This window comes from Sciurus vulgaris (assembly GCF_902686455.1).
Source record: "Sciurus vulgaris genome assembly, chromosome: 5".
NCBI classification, from domain to species: domain Eukaryota; kingdom Metazoa; phylum Chordata; class Mammalia; order Rodentia; family Sciuridae; genus Sciurus; species Sciurus vulgaris.
The window spans coordinates 172,918,182-172,936,585 of record NC_136465.1 but is presented as its reverse complement, the minus strand read 5'-3'; the positions used below and the strand labels follow the sequence as shown (position 1 = coordinate 172,936,585).

Below are 18,404 nucleotides of genomic sequence, written 5' to 3'. Positions count from 1 at the left end.
ATGCAATGTATACATGTGTAAAACATCACATTATATTCCATAAGTATGAATGTTAATAACATTTAAAAATAAATATTCACTTTTGAATCTAATTTTCTATAGAATCTAATTTTCTATTTGAAATCACTCTTCTTTTTCTTAAAGAGCATTCTCACAAAATACGGACTTGCTCCTGGTTAGAAAGGAGGGTCTATTTGCCAGATCAGCGACATACTGGAAAAGAAACCAGATGTATATGGTTCATGGAAGAGATCTTAAGGAGCACCACCCACAAGAGCAGGAAGTGTCTGAAATAGAGGTAGGAAGACTAAAGGCATTTTATAAAGGTCCTTATAAGCTAAGAAAATGAGCCAGGCAGGGTGGTGCTTGCCTATAATCCCACCAATTTGAATCTCTGAGACAGGATCACTATTTTGGAGACCACCCTCAGCAACTCTGAGACACCCTCAGCAGCTTATGGAGACCCTGTCTCAAAATAAAAAATAAGAAGGGATGGGGATGTAGCTCAGTGGTAAAGCACCTCTGGGTTCAATCTCCAGTACCAAGAAAAACAAATAGAGCTAAGAAAATGTTCAGACAGTTCTAGAAGTACTGAATACAACGTCAAACATGTTATCAATTCACTTTTTCTTTTACTGCCAACAAATAAAATGTTGGAATTCAGAATTTCTAATAATCCCACCTTAGGTTTTCAAAGAGATATGCAGACTAGGGATGGAGATGTAAGGACATTTTCATCCATTCAATATGTGCTTAATGCTGCTTTTTGTGTGCCAGGCACTCTTCTAAGCAGGGACCAAGACAACAAAAATCTGTCCTTATAGAGTTGACGATTTAGTATAAAGCTCACTGAACCTGACTTTCTGGTTGCCTGTCATCACCTTAGCCTCCCCCACTCCCCTCTATTTTACCCCACAGATTCCTGGTGTGGAGAGAACCCTTAGGACAGAACTAGTGTCTACACGCTCTAGTGATCATGAAATTTGGGGAAAATAAACACTAACTTCCTTTCAGGGCACCCCTGGAGATTCTTGATGCTGAACATACTTTTCTTGACCTATATTTACATACTGCTGAAGACTCAAAATATTTTACAACTACATGACAATAATATCTACAGGAAAGAAGCTTTAAAACACCACTTTCAAGAAGAAAAGGAGAATAAACACATTTTATGTTTCAAGTAAAGGTGTATTATTTGTAAGTAAAATATACGCAAAATAAGGCTTTTATTAAATTAACTGCAATTTTCTGGAAGCTATATGATCAACCCTATCCATTATTGTTTCAAGTCACCACCTCAGCCTAAAAGTAAGAGAAACTCAGAGTGTTCAGCTGGTGGGAAACATATGTACTGAAGTTACTCTTACTGTAACTAATCCATGGTCCAGGCATCCAAGAACTTCATGAAAGGGGATCCAGAACTTATTTATTATGATTCCAAGACACTTATAGAAAAAAAGATGTTTAAGAATTCATTTTTAAGCAACTAAAATGCAAATTAGAAAATTTATTACAAAGATATAGGACAAAACATTGATAGTTTTACTTGTTTCCAAAAGCAAAAATTCCACGAGCATAAAATAACATCTACTGAACTTGTCACATTTTCAAAATACAAATTAAATCAAAAATAAAATTTATTTCTTTCACCCACCTATTATGAAATTATATAGAAAGGCTAACTCTTCTTCTGATGTTCAGTTTACTACTGTGTGATGACTGAGTTTACTGGGAGTTCAATTTAGTACTTCTTAATACATTTATTTCAACAGGCACTATATATATATATATTTTATATATATTTATTATATATATATTTATTTTATATATATATATTTTTCTTTTCTTTTCTTTTTGTACTGGGGATTGAACCCAGGGGCACTTTACCACTAAGTCACATCCCCAGCCCTTTTTTATTTTGAGACAGGGTCTTGTTAAGTTGCTGACCTCAAACTCATCATCCTCCTGCCTCAGCCTCCTTAGTCACTGGGATTACAGGTGTGCATCACAACCTCCAGGCTTAATGAGCACATATTTTAATGATTCAAGGGGGAGAGAGAAAAAAAAAAAGTTGAAAAACACAAAATAAAATGTTTTTTAAAAATCTTTCTATGCTCAACTATCAAGATCTGTGTTTTGAAGATAATTATCTATAAAATTCATGATTTAAAAATATTTCCATATTTTCTGTATTTAGGAAATGTTATAGAGCTGTCCACAGTTTTTAAACAACCAACTAAATTAATGATTCCCAAAAAGCTTAGTGTTAAATTGATAGTCAAAAATGAAACAAAGAATATCCTAATAAAAAGAAACTTCTTTTTTTGTTTTTTGAAGTGCTGGGAATGGAACCCAGGACCTTGCCAGCCAAGTGCTCTGCCACTAAGTTATATTCCCAGCCCAGGAATCTTCACTATAGAGATTTGGGGAGAATGAATTTTTATAAATGGCATTACAGGATGAGATGGATCCAAGAAAGACAAGGGCACATATAAGGTAATGAGTTAGCTTAAGAACAGAAGTAAAGACAAGGTAAAGACAAACCATTGTAACTTTTGAAAGGTCTATTTAATCAATAATTTAGAAAAAATAAAAAGTGCATTTTTTAACAAGGCATTTCGATTGGGAAGAATGTAATTAGGAAAAAGAGACTTTAATCAAGACATTGGGAGTTAAGGTATTTAAAAACAATAGCTGGAAGGTTGGGAGTGGTGGCCCACACCTGCAATTCCTGCTACTTGGGAGGCTGAGGCAGGAAGAAGGAGGATCACAAGTTCAAAACCAGTCTCAGCAACTTACTGAGACCTTGTCTCAAAATAAAAAAAGAAAGGGCTGGGGACATAACTCAGTGGTAGAGTGCCCATGGGTGCAATGCCCAGTACCACAAATTAAAACAACAACAACAACAAAAACTCCACAACAGACTTAGAGCACAAAGTTCTATCACACTACACTGGAGTATGAATAACAATGCTAACTATAATCTTCACCTGAGTCTTCAATATTAAACTATCTTCAACACTTTGATTTCCTTATAGGACACCCCTGCAGCCTCTCAAAAGATGCTCCATTGGTGGGCAAAATTAAAAAAGACGATACCCTAAGAGAGTAGATACAGAAATATAGGAATTGATATAATTTCTTTCAATTCTAAGATTCTATCAACATCCCTATAAAAGGGATGCTGTCTATAAAGCACATTATGAAATGAGATTTTTAAAACTTTAAATGTTTTATTAATATATAGAAAAGATTATCATTTTGACATAAAATCAATACAAAGGTTAATAATTTATACACACACATCTCAATACATCTATCTAGATATTGTGGTATTGGGGATCAAACTCAAGGGTGCTCTACTCAGCTGCATCCCCAGCCCTTTTTTGTTTGAGACATGGTCTCACTAAACTGCCAAAATTGGCCTTTAACTTGCAATCCTCCTGCCTCAGTCTCCAGAGTTGCTGGAATTACAAGTGTGCACTTAATGGTATTGGCACCAAAAGAGACATGAAGACCAATGGAACAGAATAAAAGATACAGAAACAAACCCACATAAATACAATTAGCTCATACTGAACAAATGCTCCATAAACATACATTGGAGGAAAGAGCTTCTTCAACAAGTGGTGCTGGGAATTCATATGTAGCAGAATGAAATTGAACTCCTATCTCTCACCCTGCACAAAACTCAAAAGGGATCAAGGACCTAAACAGTAGACCAGGGACCTGTGCCTGTAGAGGAAAAAGTAGGCCTAACTCTCCATCATGTCAGCTTAGGAACCAACTTCCTCAACAAGACTCCTAAAGCAGAAAAAGTAAAATCAAGAATCAATAAATGAATGGTATCAAACTAAAAAGCTTCTTCACAGCAAAGGAAACAATCAAGAATGTAAAGAGAGAGTCTACAGAATGGGAGACATCTTTGCCACCTGCACCTCAGATACAGCATTAATCTCCAGAATATATAAAGAACTTAAAAAACTTAACACCAAAAAAACAAACAACCCAATTAATAAATGGGTAAAGGAACTGAACAGGTGCTTCACAGAAGAAATATGAATAGTCAACAAATATATGAAAAAAATGTTCAACATTTCTAGCAATTAGAGAAATGCAAATTAAAACCAAACTGAGATTCCTTATCACTCCAGTCAGAATAGCAATTATCAGGAATACAAGTACAATAAATGTGGGCAAGGATGTGGGGAAAAAGGTTCATTCACACATTGCTAGTGGGACTGCAAATTGGTGCAACACAGTAGAAAGCAGTATGGAGAATCCCCAGAAAACTTAAAAGAGAACCACCACATGACTCAGTTATCCCACTCCTTGGTATATACCCAAAGGACTTAAAATCAGCATACTACAGTAACGTGGCCACATCAGTGTTTAAAGCAGTTTAATTCACATTAGCTAAGCTAAGGAACCAACAGAGGTGCCCTTCAACAGATCAATGGATAAAGAAAATGTGGTACACAGACACAATGGAATATTATAAAGTCATAAAGAAAAATGGAATTATGGCATTTGCCAGTAAATGGGTGGAACTGGAGACTATGATGGTAAGTGAAATATGCCAATCCCCAAAATTAAAAGGCTGAATGTTCTCTCTGATATGCAGATGCTAACACACAATAAGTGGGGGAGGGAAGAATAGAAGTTCATTCAATTAGACAAAGAGGAATGAAGAGAAGATGTGGGGATGGGCATAGGAAAGACAGTAGAATGAACTGGACTAAACTTTCCTGTGTTCATATATGAATATACACCAGTGAATCAGACATAACTTTCCTATGTTCACAAATGAATACATAACCAGTGAAATGCCACATCATACATATTCACAAGAATGGGATCCTAAGTAGAATAAGGTTATACTCCAAGTATGTATATGTCAAAATACACTCTACTGTCATATATATCTAAAAAGAACAAATTTTAAAAAAACTGTGCACTTAATGTTATATAATCTTCTTTATTAAGTCTTCAAAATTAAAGCAGCAGTTTCCATTTAAAATACCTTTTAATTCGTTTATTAAGTTTATTTTATTTTTTAATACTGGGGATTGAACCTAGGGGTGCTTTACTACTGAACCACATCCCCATTCCTTTTTATTTTTATTTGAGACAGGGCCTCAGCAAATTGCTAAGACTGGCCTTAAACTTGCTATCCTCTTGCTTCAGCCTCCCTAGTTGCTGGGATTATAGGTATGAACCCCAACATTGAGTTCATTAAGGTTTTTTGTTGATTCTGCAGTGCTGGGAATTGAATCCACTAAGTTCACTAAAATTGTGGTAAATAAAGGTCTGGAGGTATAGTTCAGTGGTACAGTGTTTGCTTGGCATTCACAAGGTCCTGGGTTCTATTCCTAGCACCAAAATAAAATAATGAACTGTGGCTTAAAACAAAACATAATACCATCTTAACCTCTTTTTTGTTTTTCTCTCTTCTTGCAATGCTGGGGCCTTGTGCATGCCTGGAAAACCATCTACCACTGAGCTATACCCTCAAACCCATCTTAACCAGTTTTAAGTGCACAGTTCATTAGTGTTTAGTCAGTATATTCCTACTGTGGTATAACATCTCTAGAACTTTTCCATCTTGCAAAATTGAAACTCTGTGCTCGTTAAACATTAATTCCCCTTAGCCCGTGGCAACTACCAGTTTACTGCTGTGTCTATAATATTATAATATTGACTATTTAAGATACTTTGATTTTTTTTTTTTTTTTTTTTGTACTCAGGCACTTTACCACTGAGCCACATTCCCAGAATCACCTCTTTTTTTGTTTTTTAAATTTTGAGACAGGGTCTCTCTGAGTTGCTTAGGTCCTTTCTAAATTGCTGAGGCTGGTTTTAAACTCGAGATCCTCCTGCTGCCTCGCAAGTCACTGGGATTATAGGCATGGGCCATGGGGCCCAGTTTATTTTTGATGCTTTGAGTAGAATTATACAGTATTTGTCCTTTTTTGACTGGCTGATTTTGCTTAGCATGATATCCTCAAGATGCATCCATGCTGTAGCACATGACAAGGATTTTTTTTTCCTTTTAAGAATATATAATTTCCACTGCGTATACATATATGTGCCACATTTTGTTTAGCCGTTCATCTGTGGAGGGACATCTAGGTCATTCCTACCTCCTGACTCTTGTGAATAATGCTGCAATGGACATGGGTGTGCAAATATCTCTTTAATATTCTGCTTTCGTGCTTGTAATCCCAGCAACTCAGGAGGTTGAGGCAGGAGAAATGCTAGTTCAAAGCCAGCCTCAGCAACTTAGTGAGGCACTTAGCAACTCAGCAAGACCCTGTCTCATAATAAAATATATAAAAAGAACTGGGAATGTGGCTCAGTGGTTAAATGCCCCTGGGTTCAATCCCTGGTATCGGGGGGGGGGGGGGGGGGATCTGCTTTCAGAGATTTGTTTTTAATAATAGCCTTTCATAAAATGAACCAAAAAATTAAAATGCAGTCAACAAAAATTTATGAGGCAAACTGAATCATTTTAACAAATACAAGTATCTTTTGAGAGTATGAGTCAACTTCAGCACTAAAATTTAAAGTTTAAACTTGTCTGTAAATTATATTGATAAAGAAGGAAGTGAAAAGAACAAACTCACCTTTGTTACTACACCAAAACTGATACTTAACTTCGAAACTGCTTACAACAATCTTCCCACAAACATCGAGGCCATGATGAGTATCACAAAGAAATCCAAAACAAAACTAAATTGAATTGCCATTTTAGGGAAGAATAGAGTTACTTTATATTAGGTAGAGGGGAGTAAAGGAGGGGAAGGGGTATGGGGTAGGAAGGATAGTAGAGTGAAACAGACACTATTACTTCTTATACCTATGTGACTGCATGATTGATATGATCCTGCAACATGTACAATCAGAAAAATGAGAAATTATACTCCATTTATGTATGATTTATCAAAATGCATAAATGCATTCTTAAAAAAAACCCTTTATACAAATTTGGGAACCACTTATTGACAAATCTAATATGTACAATTTTCTCCTTTGCTGTCACTGTGTAGAATTATTCATTTATTTAAAAAAATTTTAGTTGTCAGCAGAACTTTATTTTATTTATTTATTTATACGTGGTGCTGAGATTCGAACCCAGTGATTCATGCATGCGAGGCAAGCATTCTGCAACTGAACTACAGTCCCAAGAATTATTTATATTCTATAGAAAACATAATGTAACAAATTCTAGGAAAAAAGTAAAATCAGGGCATAATGACCATGTGCAATAATCAATGAAAGAACAATTACCAATTAAAACTTTTTCATTATAAAAAAGAAAAGCTAAATCAAAAGCCTGCCTGTGTAGAAACACTTTATCCAAATAAGCTTTCCAAAAGCATGGTAAAACAACCAAGAAGCAAAAATCTGTTTATGATGCTTTTTGGTAAGTTGTCATAGTTTTTATATTTACTTGAGTTATATGTGTCGTGCAATTAAAGCTGTGTAATTTTAATGCAGTAATTATATGGTAATCAACTTGGTTTGTCTAATTTGCTACAGTAGTTCCCTTAAAGTGAACATCCTCAGAAAATGATTACATTAGATATAGTAAATAAAACCCATTAAAAAGCAATATTATCGAAACAATAAAGTGTTTAAAGTGATACATTCTAAAATCTCATTCATGCACACACACTGAAATTCAGCACGATCAATCAAAATATTAATGGGGTAGCACAGATATTTTTCAATATCAAAAGTCTATTTTTAAGCAACTTTTTATTATTTTTTTAATTTATCTTTTAATTTTTTTTAGGCAGCATTTTGATTCTCTATACACAAATGGGGTACATCATTTCGTTTCTATGGTTGTGCACGATGTAAATTCATATCATTCGTGTAATCATACGTGTACATAGGGTAATGATGTCTGTCTCATTCCACCATTTTTCATACCCCCCTTCCTCTCATTTCCTTCTACATAATCTAAAGTTCCCCCATTCTTCTCTCACTCCCCCCCCCCTTCCCCCATTATATATCATTCTCCACTTATCAGGGAAAACATTCGGCCTTTGTTTTTTTGGGATTGGCTTATTTCACTTAGCATGATATTCTCCAATTCCATCCATTTATTTGCAAATGCCATAATATTATTCTTCTTTATGGCTAAATAATATTCCATTGTGTATATATACCACAGTTTCTTTATCCATTCATCTGTTGAAGGGCATCTAGGTTGGTTCCACAATCTAGCTATTGTGAATCGAGCTGGTATAATCAGTATGCTGATTTTAAGTCCTTTGGGTACAAACTGAGGAGTGGGATAACTGGGTAAAAGTCTATTATTTTTTAAAAGAGCTTTGTGCATGCACAGAAACCTTAACCTCCCTATTAAGAGATCTTAATTCTATTGAAATAAACACTACAGAAATAAAATAATTTTTTAAGGCCTCCAGAATCTATAGTCAAAACGTTAAATGGGGAAACAAAGAAAGTGGCATAGATCACCTAAAAAAGTAATTTCAGGAGCTGGGGTTGTGGTTCAGTGGTAGAGCGCTTACCCAGCATGTGTGAGGCACTGGGTTTGATTCCCAGCACCACATAAAAAAAATTAAATAGACAAAATAAAGGTATTCTTTTTAATAAAGTAATTTCAATCCTAATCCTCACAAGAATTTGCTGTCTGATCCTCAGGAAGTTATGGTACCTCTCTGTCTTCCAGATTCCACAAAGTGAAATAGCTATTCATACAGACTGATGTCAATGAATGAGAGCCATTCTAGAAATTACTTTGGAAAAAAAAAACTATGTTAGCTCTCTGCATCACATCATACACCAAGAAAAGTGCCAGTTCAAGTAAGGGACTAAATGTAAAAAGCAAAGCAGAGAAATGAAGGATATTATACTGTGTTAAGGTACAGAAGACTGCTCTGGGTAAACACAAAACATGGAAACCATAAAGGCTGATTTTACTACATAAAAATTTAAAAGATTCATTAGTGTGAAAGTTATCCCAATGTTAGATGGGATAACTGAAAGAAAATATTTAGAACACCTCAACAAAGGTTAGCATGTAAAAATCTATAAAGGGCTCCTAAAAGCTTTACAAACAAACAATCCAATAGGAAAATGGAAAAGTAAAGAGATGATACAGGAAATAAAAATAAATGGACAATAGACTAACAAGATAGTTTGTTTCTTAATAAGCAGAAAATGTAAAATTAAAACAATAAAATACTACAGTGGCAAATTCTGGGGGCAGGAAATGGGGATTGACCCAAGGGTGCTACCACTGAGCAACATCCCCAGCCCCTTTTTATATTTTATTTGAAGACAGGGTCTTGCCTAGTTGCTTAGGCCCTTGCTAAGTTGTGTAGGCTGGCTCTGAACTTGTAATCCTCCTGCCTCAGCCTCCTGAGTCACTGGGATTACAGGCCTATACTACCATGCCCAGCTACAGTGGCAAAAATTTAAAGAAAAAATATTTATTTATCATCAAAAGTGTGAAAAAACAGTTACTCGTACTGTTGGAGGTGAACACTGACACAGCTTTTTTTAGAAGGCTAGCTTCATGTGAAACATACATGCCCACAAATTTTATAAACTTTAAGTACCCATAGACAAAATATATTCTACAGAAATATATCTGTGTATAAAGATCTAAGAATAATAATGTTCAATAAAATATTTTCTGTACTAATTGAAGAAATGAGGGTCACCAAAAAATGTATTAGACAAAATGTTAATGTCATTGCTGTAACCAAAAGACCGGATCAGAACAATTTTAAGGATGAAAGGTTTATTTGGGGGCTCACAGTTTCAGAAGTCTCAGTTCATGTACAGCCAGATCCATTCCTCAGGGCTTGAGGTAAAGGAGATCATCATGGTGGAAGAGTGTGTGAAGGGAAGCGGCTCACAGGATGATCAGAAAACAGAGAGACTCCACCCATCAGATAAAAAATATACCCTAAAGGCATGCCCCCAAAACCCACCTCCTCCAGCTACACCCTACCTGACTCCAGTTACCACGCAGTCAATCCCTAATAGGGGATCAATTTACTGATTGGGCTAAGGATCTCACAACCCAATAATTTCACCTCTGAATGTTCTTGCATTGTCTCACATGAGCTTTTGGGGGACACCTAATATTGAAACCATACCACCATTCCAACAGAAGGTTTTACAGAAGCTTAAAAGAAGGAAAGCCTTCAAAAGTAGTCAAATTACAAAAGCAAGTCTCAAAAGAATTATGTTGGGAAGCCAGGTGTGGTGGTGCACTCCTGTAATCCCAGCTACTCATGAGGTACGAGGATCACAAGTTTGAGGACAGTCTCAGCAACTTAGACCCCCATCTCAAAATAAAAGGACTGGAAGGGCTGGTGGTATGGTTCAGTGGTAGAACACTGCTGGGTTCAACTGCCAGAAGAATACACACATATGCATACACAGAATTGAGTTGGGGAAAAAATATAGTAGGAGTAGGAGGGGAAAGAGTGCAAGAGAAGAGTCTTGCTTTCTTTTTTTTAAATATTTTTTTAGTTGTCAATGGACCTTTATTTGTTTATATGTGATGCTGAGATTCCTACCCAGCGCCTCACACAGGCCAGGTAAGCACGCTCTACCACTAAGCTATAATCCCAGCCCCAAGAGTCTCGCTTGCTATATCCACATTTACTGCGTGAATGTCCTTTGATAAGCATGTATTACTTTTTCCTCCTCCTTCTTTTTTTTTTTTTTGTTTGTTTTGTTTTGTTTTTGGCACAGTACAAGGGATTGAACCCAGGGGTACACACCACTGAGCTATATCCCTGGCCCTTTTTATTTTGAGACAGGGTCTTCCTAAGTTGCAGAAATTGGCTTCAAACTTGCCATCCTCCTGACTCAGCTTCCCAAGTTGCTGGAATTACAGGCATGTGCCACAGTACCCAGACATGTATTACTTTAATAATTAAAAAAAAAAAAAAAAGAATGGAAATTTTCTAGGTCATTCAGCAATGTGTCACTTTTAGGATCTGCTGTGTTCTACTCAGTTCCTAAATCCCCCTACCCAGGATTCAATTGCATTTATAAAGTACAGAAATAATCAGTGGCCAACTACAGTTCTAAGATTAAAATACATGAATTTTTAGGGCTGGGGATGTAGAACAGAGTTTAGAACTCTTGCCTAGCATGTACAAGGCTCTGGATTTGCTACCCAGCACCTCAAAAAAATTAAGTAAATAAAAAACTTTAAAAACTTGGTTTGTTTCCTCAAACAAATGAACATAGCGCCTTTGCTTCTGTCACTTACTGAGTGGTGGGCAGGTCTATCAAGGAGTGCCCAGTGAGAATATTAATTTCTGCTTTATCACTTTAATACAGTTTGGGTCCAACCAAGACAATTCATATGTGAAAGGGTCAGATTGTAGGAGCCTTGTTAACAGTAAGAATACTATATAAAATATAGTATCCTTATTAATATATTATATAAAATATAGTTCAAAGTCTACTAGGCTATTTGAAACTCTCTGAAAGAAGCGTGGGGCATATACAATACAACTTTTACAGAATCTGCCCCTGGGATATTTCCTGAACACCTAAAGAAGCTGATTCAGAGTAGATGTTACCCAAGATAAAGACTTGTTTGTTTGGGAGAGGGATAACCTCTAGAGAGTAGAACTTTCATCTATGTCTTAAAAATAAGCTTAATGCCCTTGACATTATTTCCCCCAACTCCCTCTTATTCATGAGACTTTGATCTTGACCACTGTAACTTTGCTAACTGCAGTACATTTCAGGAACACAGTGCACGGATGACAAAGGATCTGAGAGTGTGATACTATGAAACACTTCAGGGCTGGGGATGTAGCTCATTGGCAGAGCACTTGCCTTGCATGCACAAGGTCCTGGGTTCAATCCCCAGTACTGAAAAAAAAAAAAAAAAAAAAAAAAAAAAAAAAACAAATAAGGGAAAAAAACTCTAAAGCCAGAAAGTTCTGGGTTCAAAATCTTAAATTCCATTTTAAGCTGAATTACCATGGTCAAGTTACCCGCCTTGATCTCTGAGTAAAACGGAGACAACATGCTGCAATGAGTGGAAATGACATCTTAAAAAGACATCTAACCAAGGACTCAAGCATAGAAAGCCCCTGACAAATGGAGCTATGATTTTTATATCACAAGACCTTTGACTAGAGTGTGGGGTTGGGGCGTGGATTCAGGGCAGGGAGAAAAGCACTTAAAAGTAATTCTCCTGTAATTCCATTGGGATCTCATGTCTGGCATTCTAATTTGCTGAAGATGAATTGATTCTATCAGTTCATGCAGAATGTAAGTGCATTTGACAGAATACAGCAAAGTTAGAATTTATACTGTGGGCTATTTTAAAAACTGCTAGGTTAGCAAATTAAACTGGCTGTGAAAATATCCTGGTTTCCATTCACAACAAATACAAGACAAGCCATTCTCCTTTAATGACTCTGGCCTCGTGGCAGCATAATCTCTTCTGCATAATTCATTCCTCAGGGTTTTGGAGACATAATTTTCTTAAGACAGACTAAAATTAAACTATTTTTCTAGGAAGAAAAAATGAAGGAGAGGAGTTTCTACAGATTTTCAGTAAATTCCATGAATCACCATCTCATTCAGCTTAGAGGAGACTACAGTCGCAAGAAAAAAAAAATAGTAGTTTAAGCCAGCCTAAAGTATTTTTCCTTTAAAAAGGCATATGAAAAACTGGTCTGCTCTACCAACACAATTTTTCAAATTCTGTGACAGAGGGAAGAAAAATATCTACTCACTGTCACCAAAAAGTTACCCAGCAGACTCCAAATTTCAGGTTTAAAATCAACTACCCTTTAAAAAGTCCAAGGAGAGACCCTGAATTATTTAAAATGTTAGCTAAATTATTTATAATTTCTGCTCCTTTAGAGAAACTATTTGTTATTTAAACAATGATCAGAAGTGTAAATAACCAAAGGGAATAGGATTTCAGGAAGTACTATTCAAATAAATTCAAACTTGGAATGTAGGCACAGTCAGTTTAGTTCACTTCATAAAGACATTGCTAAGAAAAGGATGTACTATTTTACACTTTCTTTGGAAAACAACCAAAGTGAATTAGTTCAATTTGGAACATCCTGAGCCTTAAAGCCTTTGCTAAAGCATAACATAAATTTTGATTAGTCAAGTGTGAAAAACTACAAAGCCAACTTTCTTGTCCCTCCAGTTAGTCAGTCTATAAATAGAAGCAATGCATTAAGAGCCACCAAAGCAACTGGTGAGTTCCACAATATATCTAATGTATACATTCCCAGCAAGTATACTCTCAGCTTGTTGAACCAAAGTGTTTCTAAGGATCTGTAACAGAACCCTTTTTAAATAAACTGTGACTCACTGTTTGCTTTCTTCACCAGGAGGTGGAGTCTTGCCATGCCCTTCCATTACAAAATCCTCCTGTTCCACCTGCAAAGGAAGAACCATAGGTCAGAGGCAGCCAGTAAGTAACATGCAACTCACTCCTAAGTGCCAGGCCCTGCCTGTACACAGGGCCCTGACACTGCAGTAGCTTGATTTGTAACTCATGTAATTCGCATGTGGAATATAAAATAATCAATGAGAAAAACAACCTAATTAAGAAGTCTGCAAAATAATTAAACAGGAGTTTCACCAAGAGGACACATAAATGGGACTTAGGCATATGAAAAGATGCTTAATCTTATGTCAGTCAGGAAAGTGCAAATTAAAATCACAAAGAGATACCATTTTGTAACACTGGGTTGGCTAAAGTTAAAAAGTCTCCCAATAGCAAGCGCTGGCCAAGCAACAGCAGCTCTCACCCACTCCCAACCGGAAGACAACCTATACAACTACGCTGAAAACAGTTTTTGCCACTACCTACTGTATACGAACATGTAATTACTATACAAAATTCTAACTTCATTTCTAGCTATCTACTCTAAAGATGTTTCTGTACACATACAGAAATATTTATAGCAGTATTATTTTAACAGAAAAAATACAGAACTATTCACCAACAATGAAATAGATAAACAGGCTATGATGCTCTTAGAAAACAGAATACTATGCTACACAAAAATGAATGAACTACAGCTACATGCTTCAACTTGGATGAGTTACAAAAAATTAAATAATACTAGGTGAAAGAAACAAGGCACAAAATACAGTCATCCCAGTACTTGCCTGGTATTCATAAGGCCCTGGGCTGATTCCCCAGCACTGCCAAACAAGAAGCAGTTTTCCCTTGGTATTCATAGGGGACTGGTTTGAGGATAACTCCCTTCCCCATGGGTATCAAAATCCACTGACACTCAAGTCCTTTATATAAAAGAAACAGCATCTTCATATAACCCATGTTATATACTTTAAATCATCTCTAGATTTCCTACAACACTTTACACAATGTAAATACTATGTAAAGTTCTTATATTGTAATATTTAAGGAATAATGACCCCCCCGAAAAAGTATAAATGTGTTCAGTACTTATGTAATGTTTTTTTCTCAATGGCCACTGCAGGTTTAGGACAGGAGTTCCCAATGTGCCATAGAGCCAGTTGCAATTTTTTTTCTGAATGTTTCTATCTGTGGTTGGGTAAGTCTACCTATGGATGTGGAACTCACAGATAGGGAAGGCCAACTCTACAAATACAATATAATTTCATTAATAGAGTTAAAATATATACATCTTAAATCACATACAGTGTAAGCATCCCGAATCATCCAGAGCATTTCATATTTCTGATTTTCAGATTAGGGATGGCTCAATCTGTGAAGTCTATGCAAATATTTCAAAATCTCAAACCCTCAAGCTGGAAACATTTCCAGTTCTAGGCATTAGGACAAGGAATACTCAACCTGTGTGTGTGTGTGTGTGTGTGTAGACAAATTCTCTGTGTATGTGACCCTAAAAAACTATAAAAATGGGAATAATTAATACAAAATGTAAGTATTACTGACTTAGGGAGGGAAAGCGATATGATCAAGGAGGAAACTCACTCTGGGAGGGGCATATGGAGAGTTCTGAGGTATAGTCATGTTCTGTCTGTTGGCCTATACAGTAGATAAATGGATGTTTTCTTCATAACTGTACATAGACACATATGATATAGATACAGATACAATATACAGATATATGTGCATGGTTTATATAAATTTTCAAAGGAAAAAGAAGCATTTTACTATTCCAAACATTTACTGGTCTATAAAGGAAGATAAGTGATGGAAAAGCGTAACCTCTACAAATACATTTAGCAGTTCTATGAAAACACCTCAAAAGGTGTAATGTTAAAAATCAAACAGATGTATTTAAGGAAATAGATGGGCTATTCCTAACTAAGAATAAGACAGTCCATTTCTTTTTCTTCTTCTTCTTCTTCTTTTTTTTTTTTTTTTTTTTTTTTTTTTTTGGTACTGGGGATTAAATACAGAAGAACTTTACCACTGAGCTACACCCTTAGCCCTTTTAAATTTTTAATTTTGAGACAGGGTCTCACTAAATTGCTGGGGCCGGGATTACAGGCCTGCACCACCACACCAACAGGACAGTCCATTTTTCACAGGACCAAATGATCTGGAAAACAGACAGGAGTACCACAGAAACACACCATAATGAAATCCAAACAAAAAAACACAGCTTCCCAGCTACACCATCCTCTCTACAGTCATCATGTCTCAGAAATGTGAGAGGAGATGGAATATTGGTAAAGGAGCTATTTCTCAAAAAGCACAGAAAAATGAAAAGTTTATTTTATTTCTATTAAAAAGAGAAATTAGAGAAGCAACAATAATAAAATATATACATTGTGCATACTGCAAAATTCAAAATAAGCTTGACTTTTATTTCTTTCTTATGAACTTGTTGATAACTTTCTCCCACTGTCCTTCAGCAGTTTGATGAGTATATTTACTAGACACATAGTCCTTAGCATGAGCTGTGTTGATGTTATGAAAAGAGCAGTCTCAGACCTTCCAAATTTACAAATTAATGGGAAAGAAAACAAGAAGTAGTGGATTACAATGCCATGTAAGAGTATGATAGCACAACCTGCAAAGGGCACTTCACTGAGCCTAAAAACCTCCTCCAGAAAACTTCTAGACCTCATCAATGAATTCAGCAAAACAGCAGGCTATAAAATCAACACGCATGAATCTAAAGCATTTTTATATGCAAGCGACAAAACAGCTGAAAGGGAAATGAGGAAAACAACTCCATTTGCAATAGCCTCAAAAAAATTAAAATATTTGGGCATCAATCTAACCAAAGAGGTAAAAGATCTCTACAATGAAAACGACAAAACACTGAAGAAAGAAATTAAGGAAGACCTTAGAAGATGGAAAGATCTCCCATGTTCTTGGATAGGAAGAATTAATATTGTCAAAATGGCCATACTACCAAAAGTGCTATACAGATTCAATGCAATTCCAATTAAAATCCCAATGATGTACCTCACAGAAATAGAGCAAGCAATCATGAAATTCATCTGGAAGAATAAGAAACCCAGAATAGCTAAAGCAATCCTTAGCAGGAAGAATGAAACAGGGGGTAACGCAATACCAGAACTTCAACTATACTACAAAGCAACAGTAACAAAAATGGCATGGTATTGGCACCAAAATAGACAGGTAGATCAATGGTACAGAATAGAGGACACGGACACAAACCCAAATAAATACAATTTTCTCATACTAGACAAAGGTGCCAAAAATATGCAATGGAGAAAAGATAGCCTGTTCAACAAATGGTGCTGGGAAAACTGGAAATCCATATGCAACAGAATGAAACTAAACCCCTATCTCTCACCCTGCACAAAATCAACTCACAATGGATCAAGGACCTTGAAATCAGAACAGAGACCCTGCATCTTATAGAAGAAAAAGTAGGTCCAAATCCTCAACTTGTTGGCTTAGGATCAGACTTTCTTAACTGGACTTCCATAGCACAAGAAATAAAGGCAAGAATCAATAACTGGGATAGATTCAAACTAAATAGCTTTCTCTCAGCAAAGGAAACTATCAGCAATGCGAAGAGAGAGCCTACAGAGTGGGAGAAAATCTTTGCCACTCATACTTCAGATAGAGCACTAGTTTTCAGAATATATAAAGAACTCAAAAAACTCTACACCAAGAATATAAATAACACAATCAACAAATGGGCTAAGGATATGAACAGACACGTCACAGAAGAAGATCTACAAGCAATCAACAAACATATAAAAAAATGTTCAACATCTTTAGTAATAAGAGAAATGCAAATCAAAACTACACTAAGATTTCATCTCACCCCTATTAAATTGGCAATTATCAAGAATACAAGCAACAATAGGTGTTGGAGAGGATGTGGGGAAAAAGGTACACTCATACATTGCTGGTGGGGCTGCAAATTAGTGCAGCCACTATGGAAAGCAGTGTGGAGATTCCTTAGAAAACTTGGAATGGACCTACCATTTGACCCAGCTATCCCACTCTTCGGCCTATACCCAAAGGACTTAAAATCAGCATACTACAGAGATACAGCCACATCAATGTTCATAGCTGCTCAATTTACAATAGCCAGACTATGGAACCAACCTAGATGCCCTTCAATTGATGAATGGATAAAGAAACTGTGGTATATATATACAATGGAATATTACTCGGGTATAAAGAATAATAAAATTATGGCATTTGCAGGCAAATGGATGAAATTGGAGAATATCATGCTAAGTGAGATAAGCCAATCTCGAAAATCCAAAAGACAAAATGATCTCACTGATAAGCGGATGATGATACGTAATGGGGGGTGGGAGGGGGGCAAGAATGGAGGAAGGAGGGACTGTATAGAGGGAAAAGAGGGGTGGGAGGGGTGGGGAGGAGGAAAAAATAACGGAATGAATCAAACATCATTACTCTATGTAAATGTATGAATATGCAAATGGTATGCTGTTACTCCATGTACAAACAGAAACAACACGTATCCCATTTGTTTACAATAAAAATAAATTAAAAAAAAAAAAGAAAACAAGAAGTAGTGGATTACAATGCCATGTAAGAGTATGATAGCACAACCCGCGAAGGGCACTTCACTGAGCCTAAAGGAATCTGACACTCCCTGGACCTAAACGAGACAAGCAGCCCATCTCCTTCCCACTTCAGCTAGGAGCAGTCCAGGCCAGGCTCTGGACCTCACCACTGCTCCACCTGGAGGTCCATGCTTCCTGAAATCCAGCTCTGACCACAACTACCTTTTCTGCTACCTCCTTGGAACCTGTAATCAGGCCCTGCAAGGAGTCCTTATGGTAACCCTCAGCCCCAGGGTTCTTCTGTTTTTTAAGAATCCATAGGTCCTTACCTGACAGGGGGCCAGTGAGTTGCTCAGGCAATTCCCTAAGTCTGCTCCCCAATCAGCTTGTTCTTAGGACATCCCTGCCTCACAAGTCCCACA

The 18,404-nt window shown here is 36.4% G+C and overlaps 1 protein-coding gene across 1 annotated transcript in view; it reads right to left on the bottom strand.

Moving 5' to 3' along the window:
- TNRC6B (trinucleotide repeat containing adaptor 6B) overlaps window positions 1-18,404 on the bottom strand; it is a 255,936-nt gene that overhangs the window by 141,790 nt on the left and 95,742 nt on the right. The window contains 1 exon segment of the mRNA XM_079140810.1: window positions 13,361-13,428. Coding sequence (XP_078996936.1) covers window positions 13,361-13,428 — 68 coding nt within the window.